The sequence below is a fragment of the Ailuropoda melanoleuca genome, chromosome 5 (genome assembly GCF_002007445.2).
Source record: "Ailuropoda melanoleuca isolate Jingjing chromosome 5, ASM200744v2, whole genome shotgun sequence".
Lineage (NCBI taxonomy): Eukaryota > Metazoa > Chordata > Mammalia > Carnivora > Ursidae > Ailuropoda > Ailuropoda melanoleuca.
Window position 1 is genome coordinate 107,969,074 of NC_048222.1, and position 22,161 is coordinate 107,991,234.

The window sequence follows — 22,161 nt, forward strand, 5'->3', positions numbered from 1 at the left end:
ATGTAAATTAATTAAAATGATATTAACTCCAGATTATATGATGGATTAATTATGACCAGCATTTTAGTCAATCCTTCCTTGGGTAGAATCTTTCTTAGAGCACTTCATGACTTGTAAACATTATCAAGTAGACTTCAAAAAGGTAGCAGCTAGAACTTCCATACCAGTATTTGTCTGTTTGTAAGATTCTTTGGGAAATATATGTCTATCTCCTTCTAGACGGTCCACTCCATGAGGGCAGTCACTGTGTTTTTCCTCTCTTCTCTGTCCCTAATAATAAAAAACTCCTCCTGAGAGCTTATTATTGTCCCAAGTGATTAACATATATTAACCCACTGAATCCTACCCCTGAGATAGACGCAGTGATCATCTGATTTTACACATGATCAAACTGAGGAGGCAGGAGGGGTACCACCTGGACCCGGGTTAGACAGTCAGCAAGTACAGAGCTGTGATTGCTTGCTGCCAGATCCTGCACCCTTGACCTCTAGACTACTCTTCCTAATATGTGCCATAAACTGAAGGGAAACATCCTGGCCAAAGAGAACAAAATCCGGTTCAGACTGACGCCATGCTAATCGTCCCAGGAACTGGAAATCGATACCTCAGCAGGAGGTAGGTGGAGCTTCTGGGAGACAAGGGTTGGCCTAGCTGCAAGGAAGTTTGAAGAACAGAAGGAAATTGATTTCAAATTAAATTACATTAGTTCAGATTGCCAGGGCAATAAGCATTTCCTTTCCTTGAAGAGGCTATTATTAAATATCCTATTATTTAGCAAGATCTTTTTTTAACAGCAGACTTCATGTTTTGTTGAGGCTGTGGTTAACATCTAAGATAACGTGAGGCATGTATTCTCGGGAGCCTGGAGCTCACAGGTGAGCATTTCTTTTTAAAGCAGCATACTAAACTAACATGTCAAAAAGTTAGTTCTTTATATTCGAACACTTGAATATTTTGTTGTCTGAATTGGTATTGCTTTTCGGACAATTTTTCTGACAATATTGCTTTATGCTGACAATCTGTCCCTCTTTCTGGGTAACAATATAGGATTTTCACTTCTCTACTGGAACTTAGCCATGCTTGTTGACTACTTCATGTGCTTACGTGGTTGTCCTTAAAAGATATGTGCAAAACAGTCTTACCTGGAAACAATTTTTAAATTTCTTGCTCACAAAGTATAGAGCTATGGGGTTTATACATGAATTCATGGTTGCCAAGTTAATGCCGATGTAATCCATGAGCAGCAAGAAACTAGAACAGAAGAAAATAGTAGAATAATTAGAAGATACTGTTTTTTAGTCTCCTAACTAGCATTTATCCCTAGAATAAGCATTTTTCTTGCCCAGGAGCCATTTCTTATAGGTGGCAGTCAGAACTTTTGTTAAGTCCTTGTTTAAGTGGCAGTTCAGTTTTGCAGAACATTTACAGATATACCTGCCACTTGGTTAGCTCAAACCATGACGCACAGCCCCGGGAGAGGAGCCACAAAATTACAGAGATGGCCTGCCCAAACTCTGGGATCAGTCACGGGCTATGTCAGCGAAAGAAAAATAATCAGCTTTGCAGTTTTAATTTTCAGGGCTAACGAGACTGTAGACTAGATGGTTTTGTAAAGGTACTATAAGCGTGGCAATCGGAGAAACTCCCATTTCCTAATGAGTACACGGGACCGTACCTAAGTAATTCACATCGGTTCTTGTCCATCTCATCGTACACGGTTTTCTTCAAAATACGGCTCAAGTGAAGAGGGAACCAGCAAAGAGCAAAAATTACAACCAAGCAGAAAACTGTTTTTGCCACTTCTCGACGCTAAAGGAAAGCAAGGGGGAAAAGTAAAATAAGTTAGTGTTTTTCTGCTAGAGGAAAGAACGACACAAAGGAAGCAGTTGATAGCAGAGAAAGAATGACTTTAAAAAGAGCCAGAACAGCACGCCTCACGGTGCCTCCATCTCGTCGAGATTTGGAGTCAAACTTTCTAATCAAGGAGTTGCTAATGATTCTTTTGGGCAGCTGCCAGGAAGGATGGTGGCCTCAAGCTGGTTATTAGGGTCAGGACAGAAATTCGATGTCAGGGAAATGGGAACTGGCTGGAGCTGAGCCAACACTGGAGCTGAGTGTGTGTGTGTGTATGTGACTATATGGGGGAAGGGGTTAACTAAGAGCCTCAATCATGGGTAACTAGCATTAATGACAGCATGGCAGTCAAGGTGACTTAACCTAGCATAATAAAGAATGAACAAATCTACGAAGATATTTGGAAAACAGAAGTAGGGAATAGAAGAGAAAAAGCCAATAGCAATGTGTTTTCTTCAGTTCTTGATGTTGAAGAAAGCTAGCATTGGGAGTCTTTTTGCTTTTAGAATTCTTTTATTAATGACATGTAGCTTCCAAAGACCTCTTGTTTGCAAAGAGAGGGATGAGGGTAAAGGGATTATCAGCAATGATGATTAGAACAACTGGGACATGCTGACCCTGGACCAACTTCAGTTTGAAGGTTTACATACTTTAGAGTGTGTGTAGGACCAGAAAAATCAGAGGTTAGGAATTATCTGCAACCAGACATTTGTGTGCATCATGCTTGAGTATTACAATGCATGCATTTGAAAGCCTAACTAGGAACATAAAATGCAACTTGTCTGTAACTGGGATCAGTTAATGTCAAAATAAAATTGATTGAAAACAGGATTTGGAAGGGCAATGCTGGTTCAACTCAAAACATATAGCATTAAGTATGGGAAGCCCACAATAAACCCACATGATTAATAGAGCCATTTAAAAAGATTTCAAGGCAGTTGTCACAAATTGCTGCTCTAGCCCAAAGGACTGGCGTTCTTTAATCTTTCAGAGTTATTGGGTGGGAGAGCTGGGCTATGGCTTCACAGAACACATAAGCTGAGCAATGATTGAGAAGATAAAGAGTTCCAATCTGTAGGGATAGGGGCTCATTTTAAAGGGTCTTTTTGTGTACACAGAAAGTCTGTGTGACCAGAAAAAGAGAAAAGGAGGGTACTGGGGGGAGAGGTTATCTCCCTTGAGCACATCCTCAAAGAGGACGATCCTTCAAAATGTCATAGTAATACGCTCCCATGGCAGTCTGGTATTTGCTTAACCAGTATCTACTCTCCTGTTTTCCTTACTATCAGTGAGATCCTTGATTATCCTGCTGTGGCAGGAGAGCTTGGGCGAATCATCTGCAAAGCCACCTGACACAGTCTGACTACTGAAATCAAGTAGAAATCATTGTGTGAGGTTTCTGGAAAAACTACTAAAAAGTGTAGGCTCCTCCTCTGATGCATACACACTAAGGTGATCTATATTCTTTCCCTTTTTGCTGCCTGGAAATCTTCTAAGGGCAGAGCTGGAGCTGCTGTCTTCTACAGGAAAAGTCAGCAAAAGAGCAGAGCCCTGGCTTCTGAGGCCCTCAAGCTTGGAACAAGTGACATCTAATTTTTTTGCCGTGGGAGAAAGAAGAAACCTTCCCTTTTTTTATTCCATGTTATTTTGGGTTTTCTGTTACCAGCATCCAAACATAATCCCTAACCGATAAAAGTTGTTGTCAGAATAATGAAGAGAAATTCGAGAAAACCATGCGGGAAGCAAAACCGGGAGCCGTATAGGATACTAGTCAAAGGGTGACAGGGCCTTTCACTGTGAGCTTAGCTGCCCAGAGCCCCAGTGGAAGGCCTTCCAGCCAGGCTTGCTTTCCTGCTGTTAGAATCCTTTACAGCTTTGGGTGTGATACTAGGCCATGCCTCGTAGGACCGAGACTTCAGTTTTAATCTCCATTTGGATGAGCCAGTCTCATAATCAACTGTGTAAGGATGTCTGTCCCACCTGTATCACAGGGTGCCTGGAGGAATCAGATAAGCAAATGACATGCTCTTTGGAAATGTAAAGAATGCTATGGAAATGTGAAGCAGCATCCTACTATTCTCCTGACCAATCCCTATTCAATTATTTTCAGAGCAGGTACCATTCATAACTTAAACAGGCTCAATCATGGTACTAATGAAAAATTAGATATTGAAAAACACCACGTTTTTGGTTTTTGTTTTATACAAATCTATTCTAATTAATTACCTCCATTGCAGGAGTGAGAGGCATGAATTGCTTGATATATTTCACATCTGGAGCATGAAACATTCATGTCTGAACAAAGCCATATTCAATATACTTTTTCTGTTAAATTTTACTAAAAGATAATAGCTACCATTTGTATGCATGTTAGATTTTACAAAGGACATGTATGCACTTAATTCCTTTGATTTCTGTAGTGATATTAATTCAAATACTATTATGGCCAATTTACAGATAAGAAGCTGAAGCTCAGAAAAATCAGTGCAGGAGTGGAAAGGAGTCGCTGATGAAAAATGGCGCTTGTGTAAGGCAGTTATATAGGGCCGGTTTACAGGCTCCATCAACAACCCATTACCTTTGGTGTGGTTGTGTTCTTATATACATCTCTGCTGAGACTGAGAACTTACCTGTAGCCCAAGTTTTACTCTTTGAATTAATATGTATCAAACATATTCTGGGTATTTACTATGAGTTGAGTTCTATTAGACATTGTATATGCTTTAGGTAATCCCCTTGATGGAGTATTATATCCATTTTATTTAACTTTTTAAGACATAAAATTGAATTAACATTTGTACAGAAAGATGCAGATTCTTGAGGTTCTTATTATATATATTTTGTGAAGAACTAGGCGTTCAAAGAGATGAAGCAATTTGCCCAACAGCACAGAGTCAGCAAGTATGAGTGTAAAGGCTTGCTCTCTAACACTACAGCTGTATCTGTGCTATTTGCTGCCTAGGGGTGAGGGGTGGGGGGCCAACAGCAGCTCCTGCTGATATGTACAATTTCGGGGCTCTCCAAAATTTGACCTCTCTTTCTGTACTCAACCCTATCATGAGTCTTACGTTAAATGTTTCTCTAATGAGGTTCATCTCTTTTTCCCACTCCCCAAATGCGTGGTGCCCGTACCATGTTCTCACTGGACTCCTGTCCTCACACCTGAAATGCCCTCTGTCGTCTCCTTCCCCATCAAACCCATTTATCCTTTATGAACAGTTCAATCTCCCTCATTCATGACAAGTGTCTCTGTGACTTTGTCTGACACCCTCCTTGGCTTCCCACAACACAGTCTACTTCCGCCATACCTTGTGATTCTGTTTTCCAGTGGTTTTATGTTTGTATTTTATTTCTGCACCAAGACTGCAAAGCCTGCTGGGGGGGAGAAAGTCATCTGTGTCTTTGTGTCCTGGCACAGTTCCAAGCCCAGTTCAATTCACAGACACACAAACACATGTGTTGAATATACTCTTGGCAAACTAAATAAGAGCTCCTTCCTATTTGGCCCTGCCCCCAGGGCCACCTGTCTACAGGCGGACTCCACATTCACAAAAGAAAGTCCCAATATTATAACTATAAAGAAAACAGTTATAAGACACTGTTTTTATTTTTAGGAAATCAGGCTAAATCTGCTAAATACAGTATATAGGCTTTCTGTTGTATGGGAGAAATCAGTCATGGCCAAGTTTTCACGCACTTACGAGGTTTACCTGTTTAAGGTGCTCACTGAGGGCAATTCTCAAGCTGCCGTTCCTTCTGTTCAACATCTCACAGGTCATAAGGGTGTAGAAGATTGCAGTGCACACCAAGGGCATGCAGAAATAGAACCCGAAGAGCCACCAGTCCTTTACATCTTGGTAAAACTGTAGGGTGAAGAAAAGGGAGAGGGGACGAGGGACATTATAATCTAAATTTACTGGGCAGTGCCTCTGGTGGCTTCAAAATCTTCACGCCTGCAGGTGTGTTTCTACGTGCACCCTCTCTGGTGGTGGCAAAGGGCTTGGGGGTGATGCTCAAAGCTCAATGAAAGCGGAAACTCCAAAAATCATCCTGGATTTATAAAAGCACATGAAGGAATGGCCCTCAAAAATAAAGTATCCTGACAAAGATACTTTTTATGAACTGAAGTTGGTTTTAATGACACAATGGGAGAGCCCGAATCAACAAGAAGAATTCCCTTCCAAAGCTCATAAAGCATGATTTTGAGATATACAGAATATGCATTTATCTTTACTTATTGATGAGCCTCAAAATTTTGCTAGTGCCTGGTTTCCTTTTGCCTCTTGTGGTTAATGTGTACTTAACACGAATCTTGTTTGGTAACAGCAAAGGTTATGAATGGCTTATCTGTGTAGCTTTGGTTACTGGGAGTTAACCCTTTGCCTGGTATGCTTGCTATGTGACCTCGCAGCCAGCCAGTTGGAGCCATCAACAACCATGCCCTTTCTCACTCTTTTAATACTTATCACCTGGAAACTATTGAGGCCACGTATCTTATCTGAAGGTATAGTTAGCGTTATCTCCTTGTGGGCAGGATTTGTAAATAAGAGGATTATTCAGTTTTATGTCTTTTTAAAGGAGAAAATTTAGTACTCTATAAAAATGGAAATTAGAAAATTATATCTACATTCTTCCTCCCACTAAATTAATCACCAACTTAGAAATGCTTTTCCCTCTGCTCTTTCTCCAGCTTGTTTATTTACGAAGGATAATGCGGCCTCCTGTATCATCTCAGTTCCCACAGTAAAAAATAATCATGCTGCTCTGTGAAAAACTGGACAGTTGCTGAATATAGAAAGAGGCCCAGTAGGCTACATTTGTAACATGTCTATTAAAATAATCTATAAATGGTTCCTGAGGAAAAAAACTTCTCAGCAGAGGTTCTTAACTTTTCTTATGCCACGGACCCCCTCAGACGTCTGATGAAGCCTGTAGTCCTTTCTGAGAATAATACTTCTACATGCATAAAATAAGATTAGAGTGGTAACCAATTACATTGAAACACAGCTATTGAAATATTAAAAATTCTGAGATAGTAATATAGGTGTTTTTAACAAATTAAGGGAAAAATCGAACAGCGATTCTAATAACTACCTGAAGTTGAAACGATGAGCATAAGTGATATTTCAAGATTATCCAACTGTTATTGTGACATGAAAATATCTATTATTTCTATTAGTGGAAATATAATGGTTCTGTTAAATATGATTGTGGTTTGTTGCCTACATTCATAATAGAAGGAAATTTCAGTTAGAAGTTAGTGAAAATAAATATGTAATTTCTTTTCCATTTAAGTTCACAGACCCCTGCATTCTATCCTAAGGTTAGTGTAAACTATCAAAGGAGTTGGTTTATTCAGATGTGTTATACAAATATCTCCCTCTGCACATCATACTGTAGAAAGATTTCAGTACTGAAGTCAAAAAACAACAACAACAACAACAAAATCAGAACTCTTTAAGTGCACACAAACACTCCTTTGAGCACCCTCTTGACTTGTATCCCCGTCTTCCAGATGCATTGCTGACAGGCTGTAAATGCCCCAGGAACAGCTGCAGAGGGTCTGGAAGCTGACCCCTGAGGGGTCTGCACAGAGTCCCCTGCCCCCTCCAAGACCGATGCCTGTAGAGAAAGGGGTCACACATTTCTTTTGAACTAATGTCATCAGCCAGAGTATGGAGGGACCTCCCTCCAGTCTAGGTTAGAGCCAAGTCACAAACTGGGGAATAAAATGAGAAAAAAAGAACAGGAGGAGAAAAAGAATCTGAAAACCTCAGACTTGGAATGGAATCTAAAAATTGATCAGTTTAAACTCCTACCTTTTACTGAAACCCCCTAAGGTAGCCAGCCTTTGCTTGCCCACTCTGTAAGGGAGACTCGGTCTTGGCAAAATAGCCCACTCCATTTTGTCTAGTTCACATCATTAGTAAGTGCCTCCTTATACTGAGCCTCTCCTCGCTAACATTTCAGTCAGGAGTATCTCCATTGCTTCTTCCCACTGGCCAAATTCTGATAACCCCCTGCTGTCTACTTTGTTTTTTCACTATGGAGATCGACTTAATAAAAAGGTCAGTAGGTAAACAGAATACCTTCATTTTAACATGGCCAGTTTGTCAGTTTTCATGAGCACTTTAAAATTGAAAATAAGAATTTCCGAAGAGGAAAACTGGTCAACTGTAAAACCACTAATTTTGTGAATTTTCCAAGTTAGGAAAACATACCTGGAGATGTCTGTAAATGATTAAATGTGGAATCTGAGCTGCATGAAACCTACATCAAAGCACTAAATTATGCCGATTGAAGGGAAGTGTAGTTATCCTGTTGGTTTTTCTCCTCAGACCACATTTGACTAGTTTGGCAAAGGAAATATGCATTTTAAACATGTTTTCCAATACACTCAGTTACATAATTAAACTTTTGAGAGAAACATTAATGTGGTTAGGTGTATTAAACGACAATGGAATTTGTTAAACTAAAACACTTTTTAAAAAGTTGTGCAAATTTTGGAGGTTCCTCAAGATGTTAAAAATAGAGCTACCCTATGACCCAGCAATACCCAGTATTTCCCCAAAAATACCCAAAACATTTCCCCCCAAAATGTTAAAAATAGAGCTACCCTATGACCCAAATACCCAGTATTTCCCCCAAAGATACAGAGGTAATGAAAAGAAGGGGCACCTGCACCCCAATAGCAGCAATGTCCACAATAGCCAAACTGTGGAAGAAGTCGAGATGCCCTTCAACAGACGAATGGATAAAGAAGATGTGGTCCATATATACGATGGAATATTACTCAGCTATCAGAAAGGATGAATACCCACCATTTGCATCGACATGGATGGAACTGGAGGGGATTATGCTAAGTGAAATAAGTCAAGCTAAGAAAGACAATTATCATATGGTTTCACTTACGTGTGTAAAATAGGAATAGCATGGAGGACATTAGGAGAAGGAAGGGAAAAATGAAGGGGGGGAAATCAGAGGGGGAGACGAACCATGAGAGACTATGGACTCCAGGAAATAATCTGAGGGTTTCAGAGGGGAGGTGGGTGGGGGGATGGGTTAGCATGGTGATGGGTATTAAGGAGGGCACGTATTGCAATGAGCACTGGGTGTTATACGCAAACAATGAATCATGGAACACTACATCAAAAACTAATGAAGTACTGTATGGTGACTGACATAACATAATAAAAAAATAAACATGCTACTAATTAAAAAAGATAAAAAACATTATGCAAATTTATATTAATGTAGATTTATATGAATATAAGTACATGTAAGTATGGCTTCCTACTTAAGTTAATAAATCTATCTTTTAAAAAATATGAGCAATGTGCATTTGCCCAAGTAACATAAAATACGTACCAGCATGCCTGTCAGGTGGAAGTTGTTGTGTTGTATTACTTATTATAAAAACAAATAGCACATCTATTTTTCTTTCAGTACTGAAGTCAAAAGTAAGTTTCTTTCAGTATATGTGCTGAGTAAGTTTCTTTCAGTATATGTGCTACTGAAGTGAACACTGAGTAAGTTTGTTTCAGATTCTGAGTTGTTTGGTGTAGAACAACAGTTGTGTCTACAATTGTGCTGTAAGAGTGAACACAAAATAGTTGTTCTGTTCAAGAAGCTAAACCCTCCCATAACGTGTACTTTTCATGCAGCTGAAGAGTATGTGACTGAAATAACAGAGTAAACTGCACTGGGCATTGTAGAAATATCAATAAATCTTGGTGATGGTAAAGTATAAATGAAGACCCCCCCCAATTAATTCCCTTCATACTCTCCGTACCTCCATGAATTTTGACGTGGCATTGAGCATACAGGTTTTGTGCTGTTCACCCTTGTATTCAAAGGGCACCATGACGAAGCCAATAGCTTCAGGGATGGCCAGGATAAAAGAAAGGATCCAGATGGAGACTATCTCAATGGCAGTGATCAAGGGAATCCCAATTCCCTGGACGCGACTCCAGGAGGCAACTGCTCTGTACCTGAAAAAAAAAAGGGGTGGTGGTGGTGGTGGAAAGCAGTCATTAGGAAATTTGAAATTTATTTCAATTAAAGAAATTAGAAATGCTGGAATGATCTTCCCTTGGCCAGTGACCAATCATTGGCTTTTTAGAAACTTTCTGTGAGTCCTGATGTGAAAAATAAGTGGGATCATTAAGAGTGCCACCCCTTTGGGAATCAGTTGCTCAGCAGGCCTAAGTCTGAGATCTTCATTTGGGGTTCAGCAAAATCTTGTGAGTTTATAAATGTGGCAGCATCAGAAAGATTTGCCTGTGTTTTTTTACACGGGGTGGGGGAGAACTAGATGATGGAAGGAGCAGTGAAAGCTGCCAGTACTCGTTAAGGTAGTATCTTATTCTTCTTTACATATTAAAAAAGAAACTTGAGGGAGGTGGGTGGGAGATGGGCTCAATGGGTGATGGGTATTAAGGAGGGTACTTGTGATGAGCACTGGGTGTTATATGTAAGTGATGAACCACCAAATTCTACTCCAGAAACCAACATTGCACTGTACGTTAACTAACTACAATTTAAATTGAAAAAAAAAAACTTGAAACATTATTTATGAGGTAGATCTAGATATCCTTAAGTGAATAGTAGCCATGGATAGCCCATCATCTTCTCCTTTCCTCTACTCTCACTGCACACCTGGTACAGTGGCCTTGTACCACGTGACAGTTTTAGTAAGTATATATTTCTGGTAAATGTCAAGGAATGACTGTATCTCCCCCATTATGGTCCTATGCTAGAATAGATAAAATGGAGTTAAAGACACCTTGGTTCCTAATCTTTAGGGTTTACAATCTAATAGAAAAGAATTGTTCATACCAAAATATAGAACATAAATGTAACTGAACAATGATGTCAATCAGAAAACAAACTGGCATTAAGAAATTGTTTACCTTATTTTTTACTTCAATATTTTTGTGATAATAATCACATTTCGATGTTAAGTCTAGAGAAAGTTTGGTTTCAGAAATTGCTTTGACCTGATATGATGGTCTGGTGTAAAGACTCTTAGACCTAGTATTAAGATGGGACCTGTGACGTGGTATGGTATTTTTGTGGCTTCATTCTTGAAATGTTTTTTGCCGCTGTAATGGAAAGGAAACATTCTCTTTTTATAGCTTTCATTAGATAATGCCAGAAGAAGACTGTAAAACAGACCAGGGCATTGGGGACAGGTGGGTTTGTAGGACATGCGACTTTACGTCAAAGATTTTTCAGTAAAGCCAAGGCAAGCTACCCCTATCACTTATATTTAGTGTTCCGCCTCAGTACATCTATGAAAACATAAGTCATAGGAATTATGCTACCTAGTTCTTCACTGCAGATTAGAACCTGTAGTTTTGGTATGCACGATGATGCCACATGGCATAGATATAGCACGATTTACTGGAGAAGTGTCTTTTGCAAAATATTTTTAGGGTAAGTAAGATTGGTGTACAATATGAATCTTTAAAAAAGTCTGGAGTAGTTCAGAAGAGAATGAAATACAGCTTTGCAAACAGACCAAGAAAATCCTTTCACGATATGAAGGTTGCGTTTTTAAATTTATGGTTATTTCTAGTGGGATAAAGACTGCTATTTATTTTGCTTTTCATTTCTGTTTACTTTTCTTTGTTGCCTTATTAGATATGGCAGCCTGGTGTCCAGTAAAACCTAAAAGGAATGGAGACAGGATGTCTATATCCTGAGGCTGTCTATATCTATTTCTTTTCCCCCTTCCCTTAGATCAGCTATCAGGAAAGGTGATTTAAATAAAATGCTTTATCTCCTAAGGGAGCAAGAAAGCCAGATTTCTTAGGCAGGAGTGGAGATAGAAGGTGGTTTGAGTGAGAAAATATGGTCAACATGTCACGATGAATACACTCACAGAGCACCTTCATTTGGTGATGTGCCATGAGTTCCCAGAATATTACACATCTATAATCTAATGTAAATTCAACATTTTTAAATAAATAGAAGTAATGTTTAGTGTGCAGTGTAGCAAACCCACATAACTGAGAATTAGATTATTTTTCATTCATAATCACATTGATTTTGGTAATATTTCCATGAGATAAGAAAACAACCATGAGAGCAATAAGAAACAATCATTTGTGATGATGGAGGTAGGGAAATGTGTGGAAAATCAGAAATACTGGATGCTCCAAAAGTAATGTCTATTTGGAATACAATGATACAACACACATATACACAAATATGTTCTCCTTACTAGGTGCAATTATAAACATCCTTCAGTGGAGTTGATATAAATATATGACATCCTCACTTGCCATAGAAAATCTGCAAGTGTATATTCAACCACTAACAATTGATATTCAAGAAATGATGTCTCCTTTTTGAAATGCTTTCTTCACTTGGCTTCTACTACATTCTTCTGGTTTTTCGCCAGCTAATAAGACTGGCCACTCCATCTCATCTCCTTGGCTGCAACCTGCTCAATTCTCAAACTCTTAGTGTTGGATTCCTCCTTAGTCCTTGGGCCTCTTTTCTACTCTATTGATACACTTTCTTGTAGTGATCCATCCAGTCTCATGGCTTTAGTATCATTTAAATTTTCTATTTACTGATACATAATTCCCAAATTCACAAGTCTAGTCTAGAACCTCACCTCTAGCTCCAGACTTGTCTATCCAACTGCTTAACTGAGATGGCCATTCGATGTCCAGTAGGCATTGGAAATAACCCAAGCCAGACTCCTCATCCTCTTCCATGACCCCCACCCTATCCCCTCTCCAATCTTTACCATCTCAGGCCCAGAATTTGAAGTTAGCTTTCACTCCTCTTTTTCTCTTTGTTACCACACATCTGATTCTTTAGCAAACCCTGCAACTTCTTCCTTCACAATACATCCAAATGCAACCACCTCTCACCATGTCTCCTGTTACCATCTCGCCTGGATTACTGTAGTAGCTTCTGAACTGGTCTCCCTCCCTCCACTCTGCCCTACTGTACTCTACCCAGTGTGAGTCTGTTAGCTCGGAAGTCCATTATATCATCCCTCTGTTCAAATCCCCCAGTGGTTTCCCACCTCAGTGGGAATGCCTCCTGGTGTCCTCAGAGCTGCTCCTTCATCTCCTCCTTTGCTCAGTTATGTCTTTTCACAGGGTCCTTCCCTGAACATGTTCTTTGAAATTGCCAGAATCCCCTCCAGACTTTCCCTGACCTGCTCACCCTGATTTGTTTCTCCATAGCATTTACTACCAAGTGACCAATCAAACATTATATTTATCTCGTTTATTGCTTATGTCCACTCTTTTCTTAAAATATAAGCTCCACGAGGGCAGACATTTTATATGTTGGTCATAATACCTAGGACAATAGGTGCCAAACCAATATCTGTTGAATTAAGTGTCTCTGTTTGTCTCCTGGCCGTGCATTTCTCTCTCCTGACTGAAGCCAATAAAGCGCGCTACATTCTGAGCATTTTCTTATTTTTTGAGCCGTCCCTGACTAAGCAACAGATAAAAAGCTAACACTTTAGAATCCTAGAATCAAATAATTAAAAAAACCATGAGGGACCCTTGGGCTGCTCTTTCTTGCCTTCCTGTTCTACGGTTGGGAACCTGAGGATTGGTCTTCTGTCTGGTCTCCTGTGAATGTGGGGAGCCTGGACCAGGGCTCTGCTCTGCCAACTCCCAGGGGTGTCTTTTCCCATGACATCACCTTGTGCCCTGTCATGTGATGTACCCAAATAAAAGTATAAATTACATGTTTTATTTATGTAAAGATGTTTGTTACTGTATATGTCTATAAATAGATTTTTACGTGTTTTCAAGGCCAAAGGCCTTAAATGCCTGTTTTTGAATTTTTGAGGTATGCTTTGGGGTGGTCACTAAATTTTAAAATATTTATTATTGGATGTGCTTTAAAACAATATAAAACAAATTCAAAAGACACTACTTCAGCAAAATCTATTTTTATTTCCTCTTATTCTTTGTCCATTTCTCTTTGCATAAGTATTACAATCATATCAATTACAATTTTATTTTTAGTTTTGTCCACTTTTCTTTATAAAAAATGCCCCTGGGGTACCTGGGTGGCTCAGTCAGTTGAGCATCTGACTCTTGATTTCAGCTCAGGTCATGGTCTTGGGTTCCTGGGATCGAGCCTGGAGTCAGGCTCTGCACATAGCGGGGAATCTGCTTGGGATTCTCTCCCTGTCCCTCTGCCCCTCTCTACCCTCTCTACACCCTTGCTCATTCCCTCTCTCTCTCAAATAAATAAATAAATAAATAAATAAATCTTTAAAAAATGCCCTTAGGCTTCTACGGAAGCATGACATTTATTAATTTGATAGCTCCACAGTATAACTGGATATTGATACAGTTTACTTAAATATTTCTCCTAAGTTCACATCAATTCTAGTGTTTCATGGTTGTGAATAACACATCTATAAATATGTTCGTATGTATAGTTTTTTCTCTTTTTGAACGATTTTCCTGGATTAATTATCTTAAGTAGGATTGTTGAATCAAAAGAAGGAAAAGGTATCTGAAATACTTTTAAAAAGTTTTTATCAGGTGCCTGCCAATACCTACCTACATTGAATTTATTATTTTTCCTTCAATTCTGCCACTTCCATTAAGTAAAGCATCACTTCTATCCTCACCTATGCACACTTTTAACTAATAGCAAATGCAATCATTTGTAATATTTGTTTATGATTTATGACTCTTAGGCAATAGACAAACCAACTGCCACATAGAGGTTTGGAGGCAAAATACCAGCAGGAAGAATTTTAAAGAGAAACCAGACGTGGTGAATTAAAAGATAGTGGTGAGTACTTTCACACTTCAGCTGAGTCTTTCAATTGGGCTGGCCTGTGACTGCTTGGACTGGCTGCGTAGAGCTGGAAGGATGCTTTGTGGGTTGCAGGCCTGGCCTCTGAGCAGAGCCGCAACTCCACCCTGGAGCCCTGGGCCTGTCTCAGAGAACGTGTTGAAAGGTGCTAGCCTACAGGCGAGGCAGTGGGGCTCCGCTGAGCTCAGACTTCCAGCTGTTCTTGCCAGTGGGCTAGTCATGTGTCTTGGACCCAAGAGACAGGCTTAACCACCAGCTGAAATCCACCAAAAGACCGAGGCCAAGTGACAAGTTGTGGAAGAATTGCCCAAATTCCTACCCCACCACTTGGTAAGATAATAATAAAATGGTGGCTGTTTAAAGCTGTTAAGTTTTGGGGGCAGATTGTTATCAAAGAAAAATAAGACAGCAGAATTAACCAGTCGCTTGGTCTTGTCAATAGAATTAAGATAAAAGGGCACTTAACTTTGTGTAATGGGCACAGACCTCAAAATGAGATCCCAAGTTGCCCTACAGTCAGCGTTTGGCTTTGTCTCTGTCCCGTCTCTGGGTTCTCTCTTCGGGCTCTGACTTTTCTTTCATGCCTTCCCTATTGTCATGCAGCAAAAGGAAATCATAACACCAGGAGAATAAGGAGAAATCAAGTCTGACTCTAAATAAAAATGCATTTTTCTAGAAAACCACTTTCATGTTTCTTGACTTAGGATAAACCTTTGAGAACATCAGAGAGACCACAGAGCAATGATTTGAAATGCTGGGATGGAGAACTGACATGGGTTTTTGAGTTTGAGGGTTATCAAACAAAACTGCCTTATTAATAGGTCTCTGCAACTTTTCCAGGTATCTAATTATACACCATTCCTGGAGCAGTTGTTAAAAGAGTTTTATCTTTTTACAGCCTCCTTCCCCAGGCAATTTTTAACTACAAATTAGATCTGTACCCAGACTTTTTTACTTGTCTGACCCTGTCATTTTCCACTTTAAACACGACCGTTAATTTTACAAAGAACAGCATTGAATTCCCCTTCCATTCTGCCCCATCTTTTTTAACCCCCAAACAAACTCAAAGTAACATCTGAAATTTGTCACTTATGGCATGCAAAAATACCTATTTTAATTGTTGGTAATGGCTGGTTATTCCTATGTTGGGCAAAATTCATTCATGTTAGAGGTATATTGCCTTAGTATTAAAATAATTTTCACTGATAGAGCTGAGTAGAGGTCAAAATTGTTTCTAAATTTCTTCTTTCTTTTCTGAAATCCCTGTTTTATCTTTTTTCTTAAGTGACTGAGGATGCAAAGTAAAAATCAATAAAAGTTAGATTTGAGGAGGAATTAGTGAAAAGGCAGAGCTGAGACAGGTCTATAGTTGATTTTAACAATGAAAGCTCATCTTTTCTAGGGGAAGTCATGGGCTTCTCCTCTTACTCTTGTTTACCTTATTCAGATTAAAAGCTAATAGTCAGGGGCACCTGGGTGGCGCAGTCCTTAAGCATCTGCCTTCTGCTCAGGGCATGATCCCGGTGTTCCGGGATCAAGTCCCACATCGGGGTCCTCCACTGGGAAGCCTGCTTCTTCCTCTCCCACTCCCCTGCTATGTTTCCTCTCTCACTGGCTGTCTCTCTGTCACATAAATAAATAAAATCTTTAAAAAAAAAACAACTAATAGTGAGACAGCTAGATTTTTTTCTTTCATCTTTCTGTATTCCATATCTATTGAATAATCAATAAAGTAATAAAGAAATTGTAATAGTTTCTCTCATTATTTTCCTCTCAAAAATAACAACTCTGAAATGAGAGATAATTATATTTAAAATATATTTTAAAAAATCATGGGAACTCTTCCTGAACTATAATTTGATTCATTCAGCTCATAAGAGGAAGGCAGGGATTCCCAAACTGCAAATTGTTTTGTAATAGGTTCCAATTTCCCTCTTTTTATTTCTTGTTTTATTTTTTTAAAGAGGGTTTTTCTAAAAAACGTAAACAGGGATTTTCTTACTTTTAGTAGAATATAATGCAACCAAATCAAGAAACTCAAAGCAAATGGTATCTTATCTTCTGGAATTAAGTGTGAATGATTCATTCTCTAGTGTGAAAGCTTTTGAAATAGAAATGCCAAAATAGATTCCCTACATTCAGGTCCCAAAACTTAGAGTCAGTACCAAATGAAATGTGAAAATAATAAAGAAAGGACCCAGGGCACAAAGAATGTTGAGTTTATTACCGAAGAAAACCTCCTGGATTAAGGCACATTTTTGTGGGAGTGGAATTTTAAAATGGTTTATCGTCTTGATCTAAAACTGAGCCCATGCATTGTCCACAATAGCCAAATCATGGAAGGAGCCGAGATGCCCTTCAACAGATGACTGGATTAAGAAGCTGTGGTCCATATATACAATGGAATATTACTCAGCTATCAGAAAGAACGAATTCTCAACATTTGCTGCAACATGGACGGCACTGGAGGAGATAATGCTAAGTGAAATAAGTCAAGCAGAGAAAGACAATTATCATATGATTTCTCTCATCTATGGAACATAAGAACTAGGAGGATCGGTAGGGGAAGAAAGGGATAAAGAAAAGGGGGGTAATCAGAAGGGGGAATGAAACATGAGAGACTATGGACTATGAGAAACAAACTGAAGACTTCAGAGGGGAGGGGGTGGGGGAAGGGGATAGACTGGTGATGGGTAGTAAGGAGGGCACGTATTGCATGGTGCACTGGGTGTTATACGCAACTAATGAAGCATCAAACTTTACATCGGAATCTGGGGATGTACTGTATGGTGATTAACATAATATAATAAAATAAAATTAAAAAAAAAATAAAACTGAGCCCAAGTCTTAATGAAACAGATGCTTGACGCCATTTTTTTTCTTTCCTTTTTTTAACCAAGAACATGTCATTGGATATACAACTGATAATTTGTGATGGAGCATTTAGTTCATTTTTCTCCATGCATGAGATGGGAGCGAGGAGGATGTGATAAGGTGAGGTGAGCCTACACCTGACATGGGACCTATGACTGAATCCCTGCATCCCTTCCACGCCCCACCCCACCCCACCTCACGACAGGTAGAGTTGCTACTGGGGAGAATGAAACTGTGCAAAATGGTTGCTTGAGATGCCCCCAAGGGAGAAAGAGAGGGCATAGCAATGCAGGGTTTTGATGATTTAGGTGATTTAGGCATCCCATAGCCTAAATACCTTCATCATGTATTTCCTTCTCCCTTGTTCTCAGGACAGCAGTCCAGCCTTATTCTTCACGTCTGTCCATCATCCCCTTCCTGCCTGAGCCCCTGTGGAACTAAATTATGAATTATACTTCTCAACCTAGGGGTAATTTATTATACAGTATGTCACTAAAGGAATAAATGCCTTAAAATATTTTTTCAACAAAAAATTTTGTACGTAGACTTATATAAAGTATAAAAGGGACCACTATAACCATGCCACATAATACAATTCACAAAATATACTCTAAATTTTCTCATAATAAAATATATCACAAGGATGACAATTTGCCTACAGTGCTTACCAAACCAAGCAAATTTTTTCTTCTCTCTTTTTAAAATATTTATTTATTTATTTGTATTGAGGTATAATTGACATAAAACATGATATTAGTTTCAGGTGTACAACATATTGATTTAGTATTTGTATACATTGTGAAATGATCACCACAATAAGTCTAATTAGCATCCCTCACCATACACAGTTACAGAATTTTGTGTGTGTGTGATGAGGACTTTTAAGATTTACTCCCTTAACAATTTTGAAATATGTATTACAGTATTAACTATAATCATCATATTGTACATTACATCCCATGATTTATTTTATAACTGGAAGTTTGTACTTTTCGACACCCTACAGCCATTTCACCCCCAACGCCCTGCCCTTTGGCAACCACCAGTCTGTGCTCTGTATCTATGAGCTTGTTTTTTGCTTTGTTTTGCTTGTTTTGTTTTTTAGATTCTACATATAAATGGGATCATAAGTATTTGTCTTTTTCTGTCTCACTTATTTCACTTAACATAATGCCCTCAAAGACCACCCACGTTGTCACAAACGACAAGATCCATTCTTTTTTATGGCTGAATAATATTCCATTGTTTATGCATACGACATCTTCTTTATCCATTCATCCACAGATAGACACTTGAGTTGTTTCCACATCTTGGCTATTATGAATAATGTGGCAATAAACATAGGGTTGCATGTATCTTTTCAAATTAATGTTTTCACTTTCTTTGGATAAATACCCAGAAGTGGAATTGCTAGATTATGTGGTAATTCTATTCTTAATTTTTTGAGGAACTTCTGTACTGTTTTCCACAGTAGCCACACCAATTTACCTTCCCACCCACGATGCACAAGTTTCCTTTTTCTCTGCATCCTCGCCAATACCTGTTGTCTCCTGCCTTTTTGATACTAGCCATTCTTACAGGTGTGAGATGACATTTCATCATTGTTTTGATTTGCATTTCCCTGATGATGACTTCCTCCTCTCTTTTGGCTTCTCTTTTTATCCATGCCTCTCATGAGATTATACTTACATGTCTTAACAAACATTTTATTCTTTACAGGGAACAAGAATTGTCCTTCATTCTGTTTCTCATTCTTTTTTGTCACATGCTAATCTTGTCTGGCTTTGGCTTTTGGTTGGATGTTTCCTCAGAGGTGTAGTTTTCCTTTAGGATGCTGGGTTCCTCTTTCCCAGCACTCATTATCATCCTGGTTTTTAAAGCCTTTAGGACAAAGTTTAATTTTTTAATAAAATGATATTTTCCCAAATACGATGGTTTCTGTAAAGGCAACAATAGGGATTGGGGCAGCTCTGGGCTGGGCACATACATGTATGTCTCCATGTACAGAAGCTTCCGTGTTCGTGTTTATGTGCCTATATGTGCTTGTGCATTAGGGCTGCCTGCCCATAGAAATTTAGCCTTGATACAGAACACAGGTCACAGGAATGAGCTGCATAAATGATAAGATAAATGAAATGTATAAAATGGTGTAGAGCAAATAAGGAAAATGGGTAACAGGTAATAAAAGTAAATACACTTTCAGAATTTTTTTTCTACTTCTAGAAGAACATTACAAACACCTGTCACCCCATCCCTAGACATAACTACTACTAATATTTGTCATGTTTCCTTCAAGGAATTTTATATTCATATACCTACACATGTTAGTTATAGTTAACCTCCTTATCCATTGGCCTAACATGGGGCAATAAGATTGCTATATTTTCCTGTAGATAATTTTACAAAGAACATTTTGGTGCATGAATTCTCTGGTCAAAATTTTTGGACTGTTTTCTTAGAATCGATCCTAAAAATTGTAATTACTAGGTCAGAAAGTGAAAGCATTTGTAGGATCTTACCTTCCTGAAGGGCTGTTTCAATCTATACTCCCACCAGATATTGAGAATATGTTTTCTTAATTGGAATTTCTTTGATTACATGAACATTATTCATATGTTAATTAGTCATTTAAATGTCCTCTTTGGTATTTTTATATTCATGCTCTTTTTATATGAAACTCTTATGATTTTAATTACTATTTGTATGGCCTCCTTAATTACCAAGAATATTAACATGTTGTAGCTTTTATAACAGGTATTTGCTGCAAATATTTCCCCCAGCTTCTTGCTTTGTTTTTTACATTTATGAATGTTTGATCTTTATGTTTTAAAGTTTTATGTCCTGAAATCCTTTTATAACTATATTCAGAATTTCTACCATCCTTTTTAAGCTCAAAAAGTCCTCCTTTTCTAGTGATCAAAAAGATAGTAGCCTGTTTTCTTCTATATGTCTTGAGTTTTTACATGCTGGAGCATAGTGGTTAACGAGGAGGACCACTTATAATTGATTACTGGCTCCGACACTTGGTCAACAAATGGCCTTGGTTAACCTCTTTCAACCTTAGCTCCCTCATCTGTAAAGTGAGGGTGATTAGAGGACCATCACAAGGTGATGTTGTAGGGACTAAGGACAAGAACTTCTGTAAAGTATTTTTAACAGGGCCCACAATACTAATAGTCAATAAGTGGTAATTATTATAAATTTTGTTATTGATATATAGGAAAAGATAAGTCTTTAACATGCTTTTTTCCCCAGATGGCTAAATAGCACCATTTTTCCTTCCCCCAGTATACTCAAAGTGATTTCAGTCTATATTGCATTCTCATACACTGTAACACCTGTTTCTGGCTTTCCCATTTATTTCTCGGTATATTTGTATGTGTGTGCCACACTGTTTTTTTGTTTGTTTGTTTGTTTTTTAGATTGGGGAGGAGGGAACAGAGGGTGGGCAGAGGGAGAGGGAGAGAGAGAATCCTAAGCAGGCTCCATGCCCACCATGGAGCCCAACGCGAGGCTTGATCCCACAACCCTGAGACCATGACCTGAGTCAAAATCAAGAGTCAGACGCTTAACCAACTGAGCCACCCAGGCACCCCTGTGCCATACTGTTTTAAATACTGTAGCTTTATAACATTTAACACTATTATATAGGAAGAATATGTCTGTAGGAAACATAATTCTTTTTTAAACTATTATGATTATTTTCTTATTTCTTTCCCCCACAGGGATTTTAGAGTTATATTGTAATTAAAAATTTAATTGGATATTGTAATAAGAATACATAGCTACATCTCTACATATACAATCTGATAAATACAGGAAACGTTTTACACATATTAGTAATGTCACAATATAATTTAAATGCTTTAATTTGTAGATACTACAACACTTTGGATACAAGAGGAAATAGTGTTATTGCAATGCTAGGAGTAGGAACAGCAGAGTGAGAATTCATTAATGAATAAAATCCAGATTATAAGTGCTTAGTCAATTTCTTGGGCATGGCCACAAGTAACATAGTCTATTATTTCGTCAAGTGGAAGTGATGCAGTGCCACCTACACTCTGGACATGTGTTAGTACAGAAGCCCTTAATGTCGGCTATGGTGCAGAAGAAAAGCACGCAGACCTCAGGTTTTCCTGGGAGCTACGGAGAATCCAACTAGTAAGCGAGAAATGCTCTCTGATCGTTGTGTTTACCACTGCATCAACAACATTTTTGTCAGCAGCATCATGACATTTTATTTTTTTTTATTTATTTTTTTTTTTTAAAGATTTTATTTATTTATTCGACAGAGATAGAGACAGCCAGTGAGAGAGGGAACATAAGCAGGGGGAGTGGGAGAGGAAGAAGCAGGCTCACAGCGGAAGAGCCTGATGTGGGGCTCGATCCCACAACGCCGGGATCACGCCCTGAGCCGAAGGCAGATGCTTAACCTCTGTGCCACCCAGGCGCCCCCATCATGACATTTTAAAGTACTTAAAGGAATTTTTTTTGTGTTGTAATTTCAGCAATACAGTTTTTGCAATACATTTATTTTTAATAACACTGCTAAACATTTTGTTTTGTTCCACAGTTATTACAGTCATACATTTATAACAAGGATGCCATGAT

At 38.6% G+C, this 22,161-nt stretch overlaps 1 protein-coding gene across 1 annotated transcript in view; it reads right to left on the bottom strand.

Moving 5' to 3' along the window:
• Window positions 1–22,161, bottom strand: part of EDNRA (endothelin receptor type A) — a 60,110-nt gene that overhangs the window by 3,158 nt on the left and 34,791 nt on the right. Inside the window, exons 4-7 of the mRNA XM_011221972.3 lie at window positions 9,647–9,845; window positions 5,565–5,717; window positions 1,676–1,809; window positions 1,143–1,251 (exon numbers count right to left, since the gene is read on the bottom strand). Of these exons, the coding sequence (XP_011220274.1) occupies window positions 1,143–1,251; window positions 1,676–1,809; window positions 5,565–5,717; window positions 9,647–9,845 (595 nt within the window). The remainder of the gene's footprint in view (window positions 1–1,142; window positions 1,252–1,675; window positions 1,810–5,564; window positions 5,718–9,646; window positions 9,846–22,161) is intronic.